This window comes from Quercus suber, unplaced genomic scaffold (genome assembly GCF_002906115.3).
Source record: "Quercus suber isolate HL8 unplaced genomic scaffold, Cork oak 2.0 scaffold_221, whole genome shotgun sequence".
NCBI lineage: Eukaryota > Viridiplantae > Streptophyta > Magnoliopsida > Fagales > Fagaceae > Quercus > Quercus suber.
In genome coordinates this window covers 61,930-82,409 of record NW_027069679.1, presented here as the reverse complement: position 1 = coordinate 82,409, position 20,480 = coordinate 61,930, and the positions used below count along the sequence as shown (strand labels likewise).

Below are 20,480 nucleotides of genomic sequence, written 5' to 3'. Positions count from 1 at the left end.
TGGAAGGCTGAGACGGGGTTGACACAGTCCTGGACGGAGTGGTCTGGGACGGAGTGGTCTCGATTGGAGTGGACGAGTCCACATCAACTACATGCACTGGCTGTTGAGACGAGGGAGGGGTAGGCTTGATCACCTGGGACGAGCTGGGCTTGACTTTTTTGCCTCGACGACTGGGGAGATTTCCCAAGTCCAGATTCCTTGACAATGTTTTCCTCTTCTCCCCAGTCGTAGGACGAGTTTGAACATCGCCTTCAGGACGATCCCCCTCAGCAGCCACATCTTTTCCTTTGTTCCCCTTCATTGTTGCCATTTCTAAAAAAAAAAAAAGAAAAAAAAAAGAAAAAAAAAAAGAAAAAAGATAAAAACACCTTTAGAATTAAAACAAAACGAGCAAAGTTCAAAGACGTTGAAGACTTGAGACTTACTTCTTCTTACTGTGATCTCGTGTGCGATAGCTTCATCGGATGGATTAGGACCCAAGCCCCACTTGGCAAGGCGTCTAAGCGAGACCAAAGAGTGAAAGTCTCTATCCACGTGAACACAAGCTCTGTGGACGCGGTCACAGAAAAACTTACTTAAGGACGGACGTTCAACAGCTGAAATAAAACAGAGTCCTGTTAATTGGCCGTTGATATTAAGAATAAATAAATAAATAAATATAAAGACAAAAATGAAAGGAAAAAGGGGAACAACTTACCTACAGGACGAAGGTTTCCTAGGTCCCCGGTATAACGGCCAAACGAGTCCCGACCAACGTCTACAGGATTTCCAGCCCAGAAGCTGGAGACGAAGAAAAATTTCATCTTCCATTTTCTGTCAGACGAGGCCAAGGACTTGATCAACCTACAATCTTTACCCCTGTCTGTAAACTGATGGAAGCCAGGGGATTGGTGTATCTCTGAAGGTTTGTAGTAGTAAAGGAACTCGTCCACAGTAAGAGGACGGTCCCTTCCAAATACTTCACCCCAAAAAACTTACATTGAGACGATTAGTCTCCATGCATTTGGGTTGAATTGACATATTCCTAAACCTAACCTAACTAACAACTCCCTAGTAAAGGCGTTTAAAGGGAATCTTATACCCCCCAAGAGGTAAGCTTCATAGACGCCAATCCCGAAGTGAGGGTTGCAACACCATTCTCCTCGGACGGGCAACCTAGGGTTAAACTCGTCTGGGATTTGGTACCACTCTCTAAGGTTTTTCAGTCTCTGCTCGTCCGTCTTGGAAGGGATATCTATTGCACAACTATATACAGTTCTCTTCCTCGCCTAAGGGACCAGAACGAGGGGCAGTGGACGAAGTACCAGCTTGAGACCCTGAGGCCTTCCTAAGCTGTTCCTGTAAAACTTCCACAGGAAGCCCAGGGACGCCAGAGACGTACTCCTCGTCCGTGGTATTCCCCCCACTACTGTCACTATTGCTACTGGAACTAGCATAACTACTCTCGTCATTGTACTCGTCTATAGCCTTATCTATACTATCACTAGACGAGGAAAGTACAATGTCTACCATCTTAACAGGAAAACTAAGGACGAGAAAAAGAGAAATACCTGGATCTAGGATGAAGGAAGGCTATAGACGCGAGAAGCTTCTAGACGAGTATCTAGGACGAGGAAGCACAAGGAAAGAAATTTCAAAAATGAAAAGGGTACTGGAGGTATTCCACTATTTATAGGGAACAAACTCAGGCATCTGAAGCGACGTAACCCAATCATCAAGAGACACGTGGCATGCTCCTCGGTTAGATCAATCGACGAGATTTTTCCACCAACAAACTCTTGACACGTGGCACACCAAGTTGCTACTAGCACACATCTTACTTGTGTTTGGACGACCCATGGACAAGGGGGCAACTGATGATGCTATAAAATACCACCTTAAAAATTGTCCATATGGCTCGTCTACAGGAAAAAAGAAAGAAGTATGGACACAGCCAAATTGCCTCATCCGTTATAAGCCAGATAAGGACGGACGAGGCCTCGTCAGTCCCAAAGGGCGGACGAGGTAAGCATGGCTATGCTAAGGCTCGTCCACCTCTAGTTAAGGACGGACGAGCCAAGCATTCATGATTTACCAATAGATCAAAACCTCCATTGCTCGTAATAAGGCACCGGTTCGGATGAAGTAACTTCCATGGAAGTTATGGAAGTTACCTCCGATTTTGGTGAATTCCTCGACAATAGGAACGGTTATCAAAGCAAATAACCGTTCCATACACTATATAAACACGACTCCGCATAGAGGTAAGGGATTCTGATTTTTCATTTTGAGAAGGGAATAAACACTTAGAAATTTTTCCTCTCTATTCTAGCCTACTAACTTCATCATCGGAGGATCATAGGCCGGCCTCCACCGGTCTTTTCTCTGATTGAATTTGGTTTTACAGGATTCAACTCTCAAGATTGTCAAAGTCCGAAGATTTTCAACTCAATGATTTTCCAGAATTATCACATCTTATTAGGAGTCCATTGTCCTTTGTTACAAGACTTGAGCTAAAAAGCTTTCGATAAGGGCGACTAGTAAAACCCAAGCCCAATAACCTTTTAAAACACACACACATCCTTTCCTCTTCACTCATTCCTATCGCAGGTTGTGAGAAAAAAAAAAAAAAAAAAACACACTTAGGAAGAAAAGATCCTACGACTTTCGGCCAACCAATAAATTTTAAGATAAGATCCATATTTCTAACAAATTAAGCATTGAAAAGGCAAAATGGTTTGATTATGATTATTATGAGTTGATTGTGAAGAGTTTGGATTAGTTAAAAAGTTTAGTGGGTTCAAAATAAAAATACCAAATTTCGGTTTAGATTGCTTGGATTGGTGTTGAGAAAACTAGAAAAAAAACTAGAGTTTTGTTTGTTTTTTAGTTATGTTGCTATAATGTGTTTGGTAAATTAGGATTTTAAGCATTCTATGAGATTGTTGAAACCAAAAGTACATAGTTTTAGACATACATTTTAGCCGTAGCATCTTTTTAGTTGGGATATGAGTAACTTTCGGATGTTTTTCATTTTGATATAAAAACAAGGTTTTTATACTCTTATTAAAGCTGGCCAACAATTCTCAAAATGGGTCTCTAAGATGTCGAAAAATTGGTGTGTTCATGATGAAAGCTTGGGAATCCAAAAACAGTATATAGGGACCTTTTGTGGAGTATAAAATGATTTTTAGTGAGAAGTTTAGTAATTTTAGAATTATATTTGCATGAAGTTCCTAAGAATCAGGTTTTAGGCTTGGAAAGGTCTTGTGTTTAGTGCAATATTGGTAAAACAATTTTGTAAAATCAAAATAAGCCATAGAAACCATATTTAAGCAAGGGCGGCCCTAAACATTTTGGGGCCTAAGGCGAAAATTAAAAATGTATGTGTATGTGTATGTGTGTTTATGTATGTGTATGTATATGAGTGTGTATGTGTATGTGTATGTTTATATGTGTGTATGTGTAGATTTATATGTGTGTATGTGCATGTGCATGTGTGTTTATGTTTATGTATGTGTGTATGTTTATGTATGTGCATGTGTATAAGTGTGTATGTTTACGTTTATGTGTGTTTATGTTTATATTTAAGTTTACGTGTGTGTATGTTTACGTTTATGTGAGTTTATACGTGTTTATTTGTATGTGTGTTTATATTTATATATATGTATATTTATGTGTATGTGTATGTTTATGTTTATGTTTATGCGTGTGTGCATGTGTGTTTATGTTTATGTTTATATTTATGTATGTGTGTATTTTATGTATGTGCATGTGTATGAGTGTGTATGTGTATGTGTATGTTTATGTGTGTGTATGTGTATGTGTATGTGTATGTTTATGTTTATGTGTTTGTGCCATTAAAATATTTTAACTCTTTAATACTGGCAAGTACGATTACCAAAAAAAAAATTCAGTAACTTTGTTGAGTTCTTTAATAGTTAAAACCAAATATTCATCTCAGCCTTTTTTTTTTTTTTTTTTTTTTTCCCAAAAATTCATACCCTCTCTCTCTCTCTCTCTCTTTTATTTGAATCTGTTGTTCTCTCTTTTTCACATGTCTATAAATCTCTTGTTCCTCATACATTTCAGAGACTCAGACGAAAATCACAAGGTAAAATATTATTACCTAGTCTACGATTGAGCTGAAACAATGAACAACGAAGTCTATATTGGAGCTGTACAAGAATTTTCAGAAATACATCTTATTAGGAGTCCAATGTCCTTTGTTACAAGACTTGAGCTAAAAAGCTTTCGATAAGGGCGACTAGTAAAACCCAAGCCCAATAACCTTTTAAAACACACACACATCCTTTCCTCTTCACTCATTCCTATCGCAGGTTGTGAGGAAAAAAAAAAAACACACTTAGGAAGAAAAGATCCTACGACTTTCGGCCAACCAAGAAATTTTAAGATAAGATCTATATTTCTAACAAATTAAGCATTGAAAAGGCAAAATGGTTTGATTATGATTATTATGAGTTGATTGTGAAGAGTTTGGATTAGTTAAAAAGTTTAGTGGGTTCAAAATAAAAATACCAAATTTCGGTTTAGATTGCTTGGATTGGTGTTGAGAAAACTAGAAAAAAAACTAGAGCTTTGTTTGTTTTTGAGTTATGTTGCTATAATGTGTTTTGTAAATTAGGATTTTAAGCATTCTATGAGATTGTTGAAACCAAAAGTACATAGTTTTAGACATACATTTTAGCCGTAGCATCTTTTTAGTTGGGATATGAGTAACTTTCGGATGTTTTTCATTTTGATATAAAAACAAGGTTTTTATACTCCTATTGAAGCTGGCCAACAGTTCTCAAAATGGGTCTCTAAGATGTCGAAAAATTGGTGTGTTCATGATGGGAATTCAAAAACAGTATATAGGAACCTTTTGTGGAGTATAAAATGATTTTTAGTGAGAAGTTTAGTAATTTTAGAATTATATTTGTATGAAGTTCCTAAGAATCAGGTTTTAGGCTTGGAAAGGTCTTGTGTTTAGTGCAATATTGGTAAAACAATTTTGTAAAATCAAAATAAGCCATAGAAACCATATTTGAACAAGGGTGGCCCTAGACATTTTGAGGCCTAAGGCGAGAATTAAAAATGTATGTGTATGTGTATGAGTGTGTATGTGTATGTGTATGTTTATATGTGTGTATGTGTATGTTTATGTGTATGTGCGTGTGTGTTTATGTTTATGTATGTTTATGCATGTGTATGAGTGTGTATGTTTATGTTTATGATAGTTTATACGTGTTTATTTGTATGTGTGTTTATATTTATGTATATGTATATTTATGTGTATGTGTATGTATGTTTATGTGTATGTGTATGTATGTTTATCTGTATTTGTATGTGTGTGTGTTTATGTATATTTATGTTTATGTGTGTGTGTGTATGTGTGTTTATGTTTATGTATGTGTGTGTGTGTGTATGTTTATGTTTATGTATGTGCATGTGTATGAGTGTGTATGTGAATGTTTATGTGTGTGTATGAGTATGTGTTCATTTATATTTATGCATGTTTATGTATGTGTGTATGTTTATATACATAAAAACAAATAAATATAAACACACATACACATAAACACGCATAAACAAACATAAACAAAAACAAACAAAAATAGACAAATATAAACACTTCAAACAATTTCGTAAGTTACTTTGGTGTGCTAAATCGAGCCTTTATGTGTGTTTATGTTCATATTTAAGTTTTTGTGTGTATGTTTACGTTTATGTGAGTTTATACATATTTATTTGTATGTGTGTTTATGTTTATATGGTATACACGGGATTAGAGACACTGGTATATATGAGATTGTTTACATGAAGAATTAAAAGAATGAACGGCGTCGAAATTTATTAAATGTATAACACTCACCTCCGTTGCATTTAACCACGCTGTAGAGTTGATATCAGGATCCCATCCCATTCTGGTTGTACCAATCAGTTCGGAAAACAAATTGTATTGTTTTTTAAGTCGTTTAAGTTTTCCTTTTATTTGTTCGAGGCTATAGTGTTTTCCGGTTCGGTTGTTAAACACCTCGGTGATAGCTTGCCCACGACCTTTTTTTATTATCCTATTACGAACGTTCCCTTTACCTGTTTCTTCTAACAAGATTATAATGAACTGCTCTTCTAATTGTGCAGACCATTCCGCAGCACGGGATGTCTTTGTCATCTAATAGGACATACACACTTAAGGCCTAAATATTTGTTTTATAATTTCTCAACTTGAACCTAACCCCACAATGGTAAAATGGTCTAACCCAGAGCAACATAGAGTGAAGATTAACTCAAAGCAGTTATACATATATGAACAGCATGAGCAACAAGTAACCATGAATAGCAACTGATAATTCTAGAAAATCAATGGGTTGAAAATCTTTGGACTTCGACAATCTTGAGAGTTAAATCCTGTAAAACCAAATTCAATCAGAGAAAAGACCGGTGGAGGCCAGCCTATGGTCCTCTAATGATGAAGTTAGTGGGTTGGAATAGAGAGGAAAAAATTTCTAAGTGCTTATTCTTCCCTTCCCAAAAGAAAAAATCAGAATCCCTTACCTCTACGTAGAGAAGCGTTTATATAGGGCATGAAACGGTTATTTGCTCTGATAACCGTTCCTATTGTCGAGGAATTCACCAAAGTCGGAGGTAACTTCCATAACTTCCATGGAATTTACTTTATCTGAACCGGTGTCTTATCACAAACAATGGAAGCTTCGGTTTATAGGTAAGGTTCTAAGTTTAGGATATTTGGCTCGTCCGTCCCTACTTAAGGGCGGACGTGCCTCAGCATAAACATGCTTACCTCGTCCGTCCTTTGGGACGAACGCAGCCCCATCCGTCCTCTCCCAATCTAAGACGGACGAGGCTTGACGGGTATGGACGAGGCAATGTGGCTGCGGCCTTCCTTCTGAGTTTTTCCTGGGACGAGCCATATGGACGATTTTAGAGGTAGTATTTTATGGCATCATCAGTTGCCCCCTTGTCCATGGGTCGTCCAAAGAGATGTAGGACGTGTGTCGTTAGCAGATTGGTGTGCCACGTGTCATGAGCTCGTTGGTGGAAAAATCTCGTCGATTGATCTAACCGAGGAGTATGCCACGTGTCTCTTGCTGATTTGGTTACGTCACTTCAGATGCCTGAGTTTGTTCCCTATAAATAGTGGAATACCTCCGGTACCCTCTTCATTTTTGAAATTTCTTCCCTTGTCCTTCCTCGTCCTAGATACTCCTCTAGAAGCTTCTCGCGTCTATAGCTTTCCTTCATCCTAGATACAGGTATTTCTCTTTTTCTTGTCCTTAGTTTTCCTGTTAAGATGGTAGACATTGTACTTTCCTCGTCTAGTGATAGTATAGATAAGGCTATAGATGAGTATAATGACGAGAGTAGTTATGACAGTTCCAGTAGTAATAGTTGATGGATATAAAGATAAGTGCAGCGGAAAATAAGTTTTAAAACGGATCTACTTCATTCGTTATTGATAACATGCGCAAAATAAATTTCAGAATTAGAGAAACAAGAGAGTGTACCTTGAAGCGATGAATTTCAAAACTGAAGATTGAAGCACTTGGGACTACTTTTAATCTTCACTCCAATTCCACTAACGCCCAAGATGTGTGGTCTCTCAATTGGTAACAAAGGGATGACTTGTGAGTGACAAAAACTCACATCCACACCATTTTTATGATGTTTTTCTCTCCTCTTTCTCTGTACGTTTTTCCCTTTGTATCTAACCAATTTATCTAATTGGGCTGGCCTTTTGGGCCTTACCATTGGGCTTAAGTGTGTGGCTTGGAGTGGGACCAAAAGGGACCAATAGGACACTAGATCCAATGGGCCTTGGGCTTTTCTGTCAACTCTTGACAAGTCCAAAGTTACCATTAACTATTTTTTAATACCACTATATAAAAATAGTTGCACTCTAGGTCTTATATATAAATTATATCCCAAGACTTTATTATACATGCAACCCCTTCATAAAATATTCATAGTAATACAAATCATTAATGTAGACTGCCACTTTGTAAATTACTACATCTTAATCCTTGAGTACCCGGTTTATCCTTTAATGTTATTCATTATATATTTATGAAATCCAATTCCATAAATATATACTTTAGTCTCACTAAAGTGGTTAGGCCTAACTCTTTGAATAACAAACCCATTAAACTTATCTCAAGGGAATATTTATATCTCCTTAAGAGACTATGAATTCCATCTTGAGAATACATGTTCCATCAACACTAAATGTGGCTGCCCAACATACTGAGGTTTTGACCAAACTGTAGATCTCACTCCTGATATATCAAAACAACCTACACCTCATGATCAGGTTCATTATTCTCTCAGGATTAAGAGTTCATGCAAATACAAGTCGTGAGATTTATTATTCATTTGACAGTCTTTAGGAGAATAATAAATCTCACAGCGGTCCAGTTCAATATGTCTTAACTCTTAAAACATATTAACACATCAACTAGAAGTCTCCACTTCCATGATCAAGACAAATCATCGTAGTTGATATGTTATAGTCTTCGCAGATGAAATGCCCAATTTCATCACCGACTACGAACTATAATTCTGAGTTTACAAAGAACTTGTGATTTATATCTTATGTGACTCTTCACATAAATCACATACTATGCATCTCATGGACTATATGATAATGTCTGAATATTCATGTTACCATTATTTCAGATAATAATAAAACAAATTTATTAAACATAATATTAAGTCATACATAATGTCAAACACAATGTCACACTTAATATTATACATAGCATCTTACAATAGGATTTGAGAGCACCAATCCTAACAAGTTTTATCATATTGTGGGCTAAATTTTTGGATTAGACATGAAAGTTTTAGCTATGGCTTAATTCAATGCCAATGCACAATGCTCTTAATTTCAAGATAGAAAAATTCATTTGCAGTAAGATGTAGTAGTTTATAATTTTTTTTTTTTTTTTTAAACTCCTTTTGAATCATGACAAGAAGATAAGTGCAAATTTTGGTTATAGAAATTCTTTCTTGCAAGTAATTCTTTCTTCATAGTTTTGGTAATGGAAAAGACAATTTTAGGCAAGATTAGCTTTGGAAATAAATTCCATATGCATGTAATGTAAGAAATGGATCTTTGGAAGTCTGCAAAAGTTTGGCAATTTGGACAAGTTCAGCTTTACATGCTCAAAAGTATCAAAAGTTATGGGAAACAAAAACAATGAGTTCAAATTTTGATACCGCTGCCTTCCCACCTGTCTCATGGAAGCTGCCCCATCCATAATTTAGTATTCCCATGTTAAGGGTGTCTTTGTAGTGGAGAGAGATGGGAAGCGAGGAGAGGGAAGGGTGGCTGGAATACATTTGTTTGGACGGCAAATAATGATGGAACCAAAATTTATACCAAATGTTTATTTTCTTTTTCCTGTTATTTAAACTTAGGATTTACTTTTGTTCAAAAGTGAAACCTTCATTTGTAATCAAGTACTTGAATTAATTAATTGTATTTTTTTGAAAGGAATTGGTAGAATGGGAGTATAAGAGCAAGAACCCTGGAAAAATGCATGCTTGCGGCCATGATGTTCATGTAACAATGCTGCTCGGAGCTGCTAAGTTACTTAAGCAAAGAAGCAGTGAATTGCAGGTAAATCAACAATCACACAAACATTAGGATCAACAATGAAGAATTAAAAGAACCTTATTGGTGGCTTGGTGTACTAGTCCAAAAAATGGAAGTCTTGACTTGATGATAAGGAGAAATTGTCATGGAATTAATGCCATAAATTCAAATCCTATCATATCTATCCCACCCCCACCCCCACTAAAGTCACACATATATATATATATATATATTGTTTTGATAATGTTGGCTGATTGCATTGTCTAAAATCTATTTCAAAGGGCACCATTAAGCTTGTTTTTCAACCTGGAGAAGAGGGTCATGCTGGAGCCTTTTATATGTTAAAAGAGGGAGCTCTTGATAAGGTTAACGCCATTTTTGGATTACATGTTTTACCAGAAATGTCCACTGGTACCATTGGTTCGAGACCTGGTCCAATGCTTGCTGGCTCTGGCAGGTTTATAGCCATAATTCGAGGGAAGGGTGGGCATGCTGCAAATCCCCATGTAACTAGAGATCCTGTACTTGCAGCATCATTGGCTATCATTTCACTCCAACAGATTATTTCCCGAGAAACAGATCCTCTAGAGGCCATGGTAATTTTCCTCACATTCTTGAATAATTGAATTGTATAATGATCCATAGGGAAAAGTATTAGGGTCCTCTTCAAGGGAAATGAATTTGTTTAATGGTTTAGATTAATTATAATAAATCTAATTGTGTATCCAGTATCAAGTCATGTGAAATTTAAAATTACATAGTACTTTATACACTGTCAAATTTAGGAAATAAAATTTTTGTTCTTTCTATTTCAATTGAAATGGAAACAGAGACGTTCCTGTTCAAAGGCATACATGTTATTTGTTGTGATTTTTCTATATCTTCCATTCTTTTTTTTTTTTTTTTTTTTTGGCAGACATGTTATGAGTACTTCTGCTAGTGGATAATTAAATTCAGTATGAGAAGTAGAAACCTAATAGCATTTTCTTGTCTGTGTTCATTTTCAACATTTACGAATTACAGGTGATCTCTGTTGGGTTCATTGAGGGTGGCCAAGCAGGGAATGTAATCCCAGAGACGGTGAGATTTGGAGGCACATTCCGGAGCATGAGTACAGAAGGTCTATCCTACCTTATGCAAAGAATTAAAGAGGTACTTTTGACACAATTCTAATAGTAAACAAATTGACTAACGGATGTAAGTATAAGGGAGCTAAGTGTTTGCAAACCAAATTGCAAGGTCTTCTGAATTTTTAGGGCATACTACAGGGGTGTTAATTGTAACTTTCTAAAAATATCGTTGAGCAAGGGCTACTTCCTTTCCCCTAATTAAGCTGCTTAATTTATTCTAATGAGTAGTGACTATTGGCAGCTACTTTTCCTTGGAAGTTTGTCTTGAACAATGTCTAGGGAGTATGGAGCTTCTTTTGAGCATGAAATCTACCATTTGAGATAGAAGAGAATGGTAACAATTGTAATTAACAGGTCATCGAGACGCAAGCAGCAGTGCAACAATGCAATGCTACAATAGACTTCTTGGAGGATAAACTGAAGCCTTATCCTGCAACTGTTAATGATCAAGCAATGTACAAACAAGCAAAAAGGGTTGGAGAAAGCTTGCTTGGGGAACCCAATGTCCAACTTATTCCAATGACTATGGGAGCAGAAGACTTCAGCTTCTACTCACAGAAGATTCCAGCTGCATTTTTCATGATTGGGGTGAGTAATGAAACGCTGAAATCAAATAAAAATTTGCACTCACCCCACTTAGTTATTGATGAGGAGGTTCTTCCCATTGGAGCAGCTCTCCATGCTGCTGTGGCCATTTCTTACTTGGATGGCCATCTTGAGACTAGTTAGAGACTTGGGCATGTTGGACCAGCAACAATGGAAAACCATAGAGCAAAATAATGTGTTATTCAAATTTTATCTGATTCACCAAATAGACAGGAAAGATCATGAATATAGAATGTAATAAACCCTGAAATTCTGTCCACTTATAGTCGTACTTGTACATGCTTGTACAGAAAGAAAATCTCAATTCTCAACAGACTTGTTTGGGAAATTGCCTTCTGAGTAATGATATTGTTCTGAAATGTCCATACCAAATCTCAAATTATACATTTTATTCCTAACTACCAGTATCAACTGGAATAGTTTGCTAGCTAGGTGTCACTGCTATCAAAGTTTTTATTTTAAGAAAACATGGGCTTTTAGTCACCCAAAGGATTATTGTAGAAGTAGCTAACAGGTAGAGGTTGAGGTATGAAAGAGTGATTCCTTGGTTAGGCACATACTGGGCAACAAGAGATACTTACAGATTGCCTACTGTTTGGATGGAGGGAGAGGAGAGAAACGGATACTGGTTGAAAGGAAGGCATTGATGGGGGTGTTACCCTTCCCCTATTTGATGTATTTGGGTGGAGGAGGAAATTATTTGAGAGGATTTGGAAAAAAATAAAACCAATTCCCTTAAATTGAGGAATTTAGAAGGTGATAAGACTTGATAGTCAATAGATACTAAAGAACTAAAATTTTCGATATCTTATATCAATAATTCATAAAGATTGAGAGATTGAAAATGATGTGAATCATAGGATAAGAGTATGGTAGATGAAGTGGAGAAGCGCATCAAAAGTATAGTGTGATCATATAATACAGGAAATTTTTTTTATAAAATTGTTGTTCAATTAGTTATGCTTTATGATACTAAATGTTGGGCTATTAAAAAGTAACCTATTTATAAAATGAGCTATATCAATTTTCATTTTCCTCCTATTATTAATTAAAACATCATAACAAATTAAGATGAAGAAGAAATGACACTCAAACTTTTACTTATAAAAAATAAGAAACTATCTTATATTCTTTGGTTTCCACTTTCCACTAAAAGGATAATTTCCCTTTTATAGTGAAAAAGAAGAGAAAAAATACCAAATAAGAAGATAAAATGACCATAAACTAGGTGGTCATCTGATTGTTAAGGCCCATGAATTGTGATGATCATTGAGAGGTGTCACCTGCCACATAATAAAAACTATGGGCATAATAAGAGAGACGTGCCATGGATTGAGTAAGATACATGATGATGCATGAGTACACGAGTTAGCTTAGACACAAGGACATGGTCTGTGTTTAATGCATTAGTGCATTGAACATGTTAGAATAGAGTAATACTACATGCATTTTTTATAATATTTTTACAAATTGTTAATGTTGCAAATTACTAGTGATTCTCATCTAATTCCACCATCAATATCACCTTTTTAATTACCAATAACCACCTATTATATATATATATATATATATTATTTTTTTTTTTTACAAAACCACCTATTATATATAATTACCAATAACCACCTATTATATATATATATATATATATTATTTTTTTTTTTTACAAAACCACCTATTATATTGACAATTTGTAAAAAAAAATTGTAAAATAGTTTGTGACTTTAATATTTTCAATTAGGATATGGGCACAATGTCCAAAACTGGTATATGCCTGATAATGGGCACAAACCCAACCCATTCTCGAAATCAAGGGTACAAAAGTTAAAATTTGGAGCTGGGCTGGATTGGGCTTACAATCATCAAATCAAAGCCTAATAAAAGATTCAACCCAAACCCAAACTAATCCTACCGACCAATTCCCCTATCTTTCGGCTATTTAATTCTGGGCCGCACCGCATGGCCGTAGGTCCAAGGCCACACCCATTAATTAATGTAGCATTTTTCTCTACTTTGTGACGGGGGAATTCAAATTAAGGGTAAAAGTAAAACCTCTCTTTCAAACAGTGTGCAAGTAACACACTGTGTGATTTTATGGAAAAACGTAAGTTTAACTCACTTTTTTTAGTTTATTAAAACACACTGTATGAAAAAAAAAACACCGCTCTTATATTAAAAACGTTAAAACTGTTATTATTCTTATGTACGTTATGTTTGTTTCTTCGATAAAAAATACCGTTATTTTTAAAATTTTTATTTAGCTTAGCATAAGATGAAGTTATTTAATTTCTAAAATGCCATTAAATAAAGAAAGTCAACAAATAATTTTTTAATTTATTTTAAAGTTGCTTGCTACTAAACATAAAAAATAAAAATAAAAAATGAGATAATTTTTCTAGAAAATGTTAATGTGGCGTTTGGTACGGGAGAATCCACATTACTTCTGGCATCCAGATTCCTAGGAATGTGATTCTTAGGAATCACATTCTAGGAATCACATTCCTAAGAATGTAGCTATTCCTATGTTTGGTTTATTTCCAGGAATCTTAAATGAATTATTTATTTTTCCAATTTTATCCTTAAATTTGAATGTGAACTACCAAGTCATTTAAAAAAAAGGGTTAAAATTGTCAATTTATAAAATATACAATTTCCTTTAAGCTTGGGAATCTGGATTCCCACCTGTTTTAAAGGGAATCCACATTCCTACTGAGAGGGGTTTAAGGGAGGAATCCAGATTCTCCTGGCATCTGATTCCCTAGCATGATTTGCAACCAAACATGGAAATCTTTAAACATTCCTAAGAATCCTAAAACATTACCCTGTACCAAACGTCACATAAGTGTGTGAAACGAGTGAACTGGTGTGTAGAGCAAGCGTGAGTCAAAACTCAAAAGAGGCAGCTGGAGCCTGGAATGAATAATAAATAAATAAAAAATGCTCCCGCACACTTGTTTACTCAAATACAAAATAGAGCCTAAACAATATTTCCATTTATTACGTAAGAACTAAGAACCAACCTCGAGGCTCACAATCACATAAAACAAAGTAGCCATAGCCGGGTTCTTTATATCTAGATAGAATCCAGGTGAGCCAAAAAAAAAAAAAAAAACTCTTAACCCCAAAAATCAATTACAATCAAGTCAGTATGGATTTACTCTTGTGCTTATTGCTATCATTGACAATATTCTTGCACCAACCTTGGGCATCAGAAGCTGATTTAGGATCGGATATGGGGTCGTTGACTCGTGAGTTGTTGGAATCAGCAAAGGAGAGAGAGTTCTTCGAGTGGATGAGAGGTGTTAGGAGGAGAATCCATGAGTACCCAGAAATAGGATTTGAAGAGCACAAGACGAGTGAGCTCATAAGGGCCGAGTTGGACTTGCTTGGGATTGAGTACAAGTGGCCTGTGGCCAAGACTGGTGTGGTGGCTACTGTTGGGTCCGGTGAGAAACCCTTCTTTGGTCTTAGAGCTGACATGGATGCCCTTCCTTTGCAGGTCCCCCTCTCTCTCTCTCTCTCTCTCTCTCTCTCTTTTGGCTTATGAATAATCACATGTACACACTCAATGAATGCTGGACACTTTTTTTTTTACATGGACTCAGTTCTGTTCTTGTCTTCTTGATCAATTATGTTTGAACTAAACATTCTTTTGGCCCAACAGATTAGTATAGTGCAGTTGTTAAATTCGCAATTAGCAATTCTTGTTTAAACTATTGAAATATAGTAAATTTAATCACATATTTTTAATATTCTCTCTCCCGTGTGTAGATTGAAACTAACTTTTTAATAGATGAGGTCTAACGTATAAAAATTTAAATGGGAGGTAGAGTGAATGAAATAATGATCGAATTTAAGATTTTATGCTTTGATATTATGTTAAATTACCGATTGTTCTAAAAGTTTAAATTATTAAAATATGATAAATTTAATCATTTAACTATATATATTTCTAATAAGTATTGTACAAATAAATAAATTATGAAATTGATTTAGATTTGGGTATGTCTACGCGAGTTTGACATATACAAACCCCCACTGACACGCATATGGATTAGACTTTAGACCTAAGTGTCTGTTCTTTTTTGAACAGACAAAATGTAAAGCTAAAGCTACAGTCCCATGTGGTGTCATCAGGCAGCGATAGTCCGAAGATGGTGAACGGAGCCGTTTCCAAAGCTTCCTTCTCTAAAATCTGTCCACGATAAGAGTTTATTTATCTAGGCAGAAAAAAAAAAGTTAACTGAAAATTCAGTTATTTTAACTAAGTGAGAGTTTTTTAATTAAATAAATGATGCGGTCTATTATAGGAACTATATAATTTTTCTCACTCTTACGTGAAAGAATATCTCTACGAGGGGAGGAAGTATACTTCTAAAATATCCAATAAATTTTCTTCATAATGTACCAATTTTGGTTTTGTTTTTTTTTTTTTTGCAGTCTTTTTTGTGATTCATTGGAGTTAATTAGTTGGGCCTCCACTTAGTGTAAACTCATGTGTACATATTACTAACTTCGTGGTCCTCTTGTTAATGATGGTTTGTATTCTAGTGACGCTGAAGATATAACTTATTTTACCACGGCGCACCTTTTGTGTGGTAATCATTCTGCAAGTATAAATGTTTGTGGGGTGTGGAAGGTAAGAGCTGAGGTTCAAGTCTTTAAGAGAGAGGTTCACACACATATATACTTAGATACTCCTAAAATATCCAATAAATTTTCTTCATAATGTACCAATTTTGGTTTTTTTTTTTTTTGCACTCTTTTTTGTGATTCATTGGAGTTAATTAGTTGGGCCTCCACTTAGTGTAAACTCATGTGTACATATTACTAACTTCGTGGTCCTCTTATTAATGATGGTTTGTATTCTAGTGACATTGAAGATATAACTTATTTTACCACCGCGCACCCTTTGTGTGGTAGTCACTCTGCAAGTATAAGTGTTTGTGGGGTGTGGGAGGCAATGGCCGAGGTTCAAGTCTCCAAGAGAGAGGTTTACACATATATATACTTAAATTAGGCTAGAGTATAAATTCTATCTTGTAAAAATAAAAAATAAAAAAAAAGATATGACTCATTTTCACTAAAGGATTTATTTAGTTGGGGAAATAGAAAAGTAAGAGAATAAAAAAGATTTAATTTTGGTTGGAGGGATAGAAAACTTTTTTGTTTGGTTGAGGAGAAAAATTGAAAAATAGAAAATCTAGTTTATGTAAATCTACTTTTATACCCTTATTACGTAATATGTAAGAAATTATTTATATTATACTCATTATATAATAAAAATATTACTTTTTATTAATTAAAATTATTAAAATAACATTTTATAAAAATTTACACATCATACATATTATATTTTATTATTTTTACTTGTTATTATATTATATATAAAAAGAGAGAGAGAGAGAGAGAGAGAGAGAGAGAGAGAGAGAGAGAGAGAACCAAAACAAAATAGGAAGATTTGGATAGAGATAATTATGAAATACTAGAACCTAGTGGGAAAAAAAAATGATGCATTATGAGGGCATTGTAGCATAGTTGTTGTTTAAAGAGGGGTAAAAGTGTAAAAGTATGGCTGAGGCAACATTTTACAGAAATCAACCCAGCTTTCTCCCCATTTTGGGGAGAACTTTTTGGTAGGCCTAGGGAGAAAACACCTTACTCCACCACAAAATTTTCCACTCTCCCTCCTGACCAAACATTCACTAAAATTTCTTTCTCTCCACTTTTCTCTCCTAAATTTTCCATCATCCCTAAAATCCCTCCAAGCAAACATATTAACTAGGTTTTAGTTAGTTTAACTGATAAAAGGTATTGTCATTGAATAAAAAGTTTGAGATTCGAACCCCGTCCACAGAGGAAAAAAAAAAAACTAATTAATGTTTTAATCTAATGATAAAGAACAATCATCATGAAATTAACATCATAGATTGAATTTTATCATACATATAAAATAAATAAACTTACCGTAAATGAGGGGAAAATAATAAGTTCATATAAAAGTTGGGAAAAAGTTTAGCTTCATTCTTCCTTCAACTCATTATATAACTATATTGAAGAGACTCTAAATGTATAGTTTTATATAGCATTACTATCTATATTTGTTAAAATGGTAAACTATGATTTATATAACTTTTTAAATAAACCAAAGAAGGAGTGACAGACCTACGCCCCTCACTAAATATCAATCGTCAATGGTACAAAATTTTTGACAAATTTTACTTTTATAATTACTGATGTTTTTATTGTTGGCTATTATTATTATTATTATTTCATCATTTGATTGGTTGCTATTTTATTTGAAAATGATAGGAATCTATTCACAACTTTTGTATTTTTTGCATTTCTTTTAATCGATTAGTTTCTTTCTTCTAATTAGAGTGATGCCTAAAACTCTATTATATGGAGTAGACGCTATTAATTGAAACTATATCTTATTTATTATAATTAAAAAAAAAAAAAAAGTATTATGCCTAAAACCAATTTTTTTTTTCGTGGTTAACTCATATGTGGTTTTGTTTTGGGATTTTATGATTTGGGCCATCTGGCAAGAACTGCTTCCAAAAGTGATGGCCAGGATGGGTTGTTGGCCATTGAAGCAGAGGTTGTAGAGGACAACATGGATGTCATGGTCAATGGTGTGGTTGTCGAACTCAGTGACAGTGAGGCCGATGGCAAGTTTAGATTCCTAATTTGAATATTCTGATTTTCAGATAGTATTAATGAGTATTGATTTTGTATGACAGTTCTATTCATTAATTTGTGAAATACTAATGTGGTATGTTGGAAGTAGAGGATATTACACCACATACTTACTGAATTTAAACTCAAATTTGTATTATCCCTAACATCAACTAAAAGCTTCCTAGAAAGGATCCTCTCCTTTTGGTTTGATATGGAAATAGTCATTTTTATGGTGGAGAGATTTATTGTCTTAAAAAATCTATGCTAATATACATAATACCATATCATTTAAACTCTTCACCCACAGCCACCTAATCAACGTTTTACCCTAGCTTTAGTCCTTACTAAAGCAGGGCATTACATGGATTTCCTTTAAAATGACATGCCAGTTGCTCAACTGATGTAGCTAATGGTTAATTTTCATGCTCTGCGTAGTTATGTTATTCTCTTTGATTTTATATATGTTCATTGTATGAAACATTGAAATGAACATTTACCATTGAGAAGGAATTGGTGGAGTGGGAGCATAAGAGCAAGATTGATGGCAAGATGCACGCCTGTGGTCACGATTCTCATGTAGCAATGCTACTTGGAGCAGCCAAATTACTCCTTGGAAAAAGAGACCAATTGAAGGTAAATTTAAAGGCATTTTAAATTAATCATCAAGAATATGAACCATGAGTGCTAACTATACATATTGTTTCAACTTACACTTTCTTAAGGGAACCGTGAAGCTTGTTTTCCAGCCCGGAGAAGAGGGTTATGCTGGTGCTTACCACATGTTGCAAGATGGTGCTCTTGACGATATCAATTCCATCTTTGCATTGCATGTTCTGCCATTAATACCCTCTGGAGTTATTGCTTCGAGGCCTGGTCCAGTGCTTGCTGGTGCAGGGCTCTTTTCCGCTACCATTGAAGGAAAAGGGGGACATGCAGCAGCCCCACATATGACTAAGGATCCAATTCTTGCAGCGGTCTTTGCAGTCCTTGCTCTCCAACAAATTGTGTCTAGAGAGACAAATCCCCTTGAAGCCAATGTAAATCTCTTTCCTTCCAATATTTTGAAACTGGTTTTTTTCTTTTGGCATGATTTCACCACTTGCTGGGTAAGATGAGCAGCAGCTTACAATGAATTGCGTTAACAATGAAGTAATGCTATTTTTACAACAATAAGTCTTAAGGACTAGTGAGACAACATTTTTTTTTTTGTTGACATAGCCTATCGTGATTGGTACATAATAAAAGTAGTTTTAATGATAAACTTAGATAAAAGTGATGATCAAATTACAATAAGTCATGTCAAAAATTATGAAAAATATTGTCCCTGTCAACTTAACAAATTTCCTTTCACAAACACTCATCTCTATCACTGATTTGAGAGTCAAGTACATGTTTGATAACTACGATGTGACAATAAAGATAGAGATGGGTTTGTGGGTGGATTTGTAACAACAATTTTATAAAAGCAGCATTGCTCTTTAATAAAAGAACTGCTATGTCTGGTTTGAAATGCGATATGGCTTTTATATCTTTAATCAATCCATTTACATCCACAGCCTCATGGTGCCAATTAACGTGAGAGCTTAAATTTGAATCATATAGGTGGTGACAGTTGGATTCATAGAGGGAGGCCAAGCAGGAAATGTAATTCCAGAGTCGGTGAAATTTGGTGGAACTTACAGGAGCTTGACCTCTGAAGGTCTCTCCTACGTCAAGCAAAGGATCAAAGAGGTGAAACATGCATTCCTTGTCTGACCTTCATTCATTTCCACCATTACCATTCAGTTGAAAGAAAAAGTAGTGAACATCTAATGTGTTCCACTTGCAGGTCATAGAAGTACAAGCAGCTGTGAATCGATGTAGAGCTGTATTGGACTACAAGGAAGACACACCACTGCCTTATCCTGTAATGGTTAATGATGAGGCATTGTATGAACATGCAAAGAAAGTTGGAGAATCTCTAGTTGGGCAATCCAATGTTCAGCTTCTACCGGTGTCTACGGGAGCAGAGGATTTCAGCTTCTTCTCACAGAAGAGTGCTGCAGCAATGTTTGCACTTGGGATTATGAATGATACTGTGAAATCCGACCAGCCATTGCACTCTCCTTATTTTGTTATTGATGAAGAGGCTTTTCCAATAGGAGCCGCTCTTCATGCTGCTGTTGCAATCACATTCTTTGATAACCATGTTGTTGGCACTTACTAACCTGACAATAAGGAACTTGGGATTTGTTTTGGATTCAGCTGGAGATAATGACAGAAAAACAAGAAGATGATGTCAAGAACATCAGAAGCGTGATTAGCATCAAACAATGACAATCATAAAATTAAATTGCGATGAATGTTAGAGTAAAGCCTAAAGTCCGCCAAAATCAAGTAAAATTTTGTAAGTCGACAAAGTACAGTTATTTAATTTAATTCCATAGATGCATTGACCAATCCAATGCAAACAATATTACAATTAA

General features: G+C 35.2%; 2 protein-coding genes across 2 annotated transcripts; both read left to right on the top strand.

Moving 5' to 3' along the window:
• The first annotated feature begins 9,475 nt into the window (after positions 1-9,475).
• LOC112026558 (IAA-amino acid hydrolase ILR1-like 7) lies at positions 9,476-11,677 on the top strand. The gene is made up of 4 exons (XM_065779939.1): positions 9,476-9,622; positions 9,880-10,194; positions 10,622-10,750; positions 11,083-11,677. Exons 1-4 carry the CDS (start codon positions 9,539-9,541, stop codon positions 11,455-11,457), a joined length of 903 nt encoding a protein of 300 aa, XP_065636011.1. The 5' UTR covers positions 9,476-9,538; the 3' UTR covers positions 11,458-11,677.
• A 2,637-nt stretch (positions 11,678-14,314) lies between these two features.
• Positions 14,315-20,480, top strand: LOC112026539 (IAA-amino acid hydrolase ILR1). Its single transcript, XM_024059226.2, has 5 exons — positions 14,315-14,830; positions 18,523-18,648; positions 18,738-19,052; positions 19,618-19,746; positions 19,844-20,480. Exons 1-5 carry the CDS (start codon positions 14,480-14,482, stop codon positions 20,219-20,221), a joined length of 1,299 nt encoding a protein of 432 aa, XP_023914994.2. The 5' UTR covers positions 14,315-14,479; the 3' UTR covers positions 20,222-20,480.

Bases quoted from the DNA above. Each gene is read 5' to 3' on its own strand.
- LOC112026539 (XM_024059226.2), top strand. From the start codon at position 14,480: ATGGATTTACTCTTGTGCTTATTGCTATCATTGACAATATTCTTGCAC. The intron at 18,649-18,737 runs GTAAATTTAAAG...CACTTTCTTAAG, and splicing joins GAAAAAGAGACCAATTGAAG to GGAACCGTGAAGCTTGTTTT. The intron at 19,747-19,843 runs GTGAAACATGCA...TTCCACTTGCAG, and splicing joins TCAAGCAAAGGATCAAAGAG to GTCATAGAAGTACAAGCAGC.
- LOC112026558 (XM_065779939.1), top strand. From the start codon at position 9,539: ATGCATGCTTGCGGCCATGATGTTCATGTAACAATGCTGCTCGGAGCT. The intron at 9,623-9,879 runs GTAAATCAACAA...TCTATTTCAAAG, and splicing joins AAAGAAGCAGTGAATTGCAG to GGCACCATTAAGCTTGTTTT. The intron at 10,195-10,621 runs GTAATTTTCCTC...TACGAATTACAG, and splicing joins CAGATCCTCTAGAGGCCATG to GTGATCTCTGTTGGGTTCAT.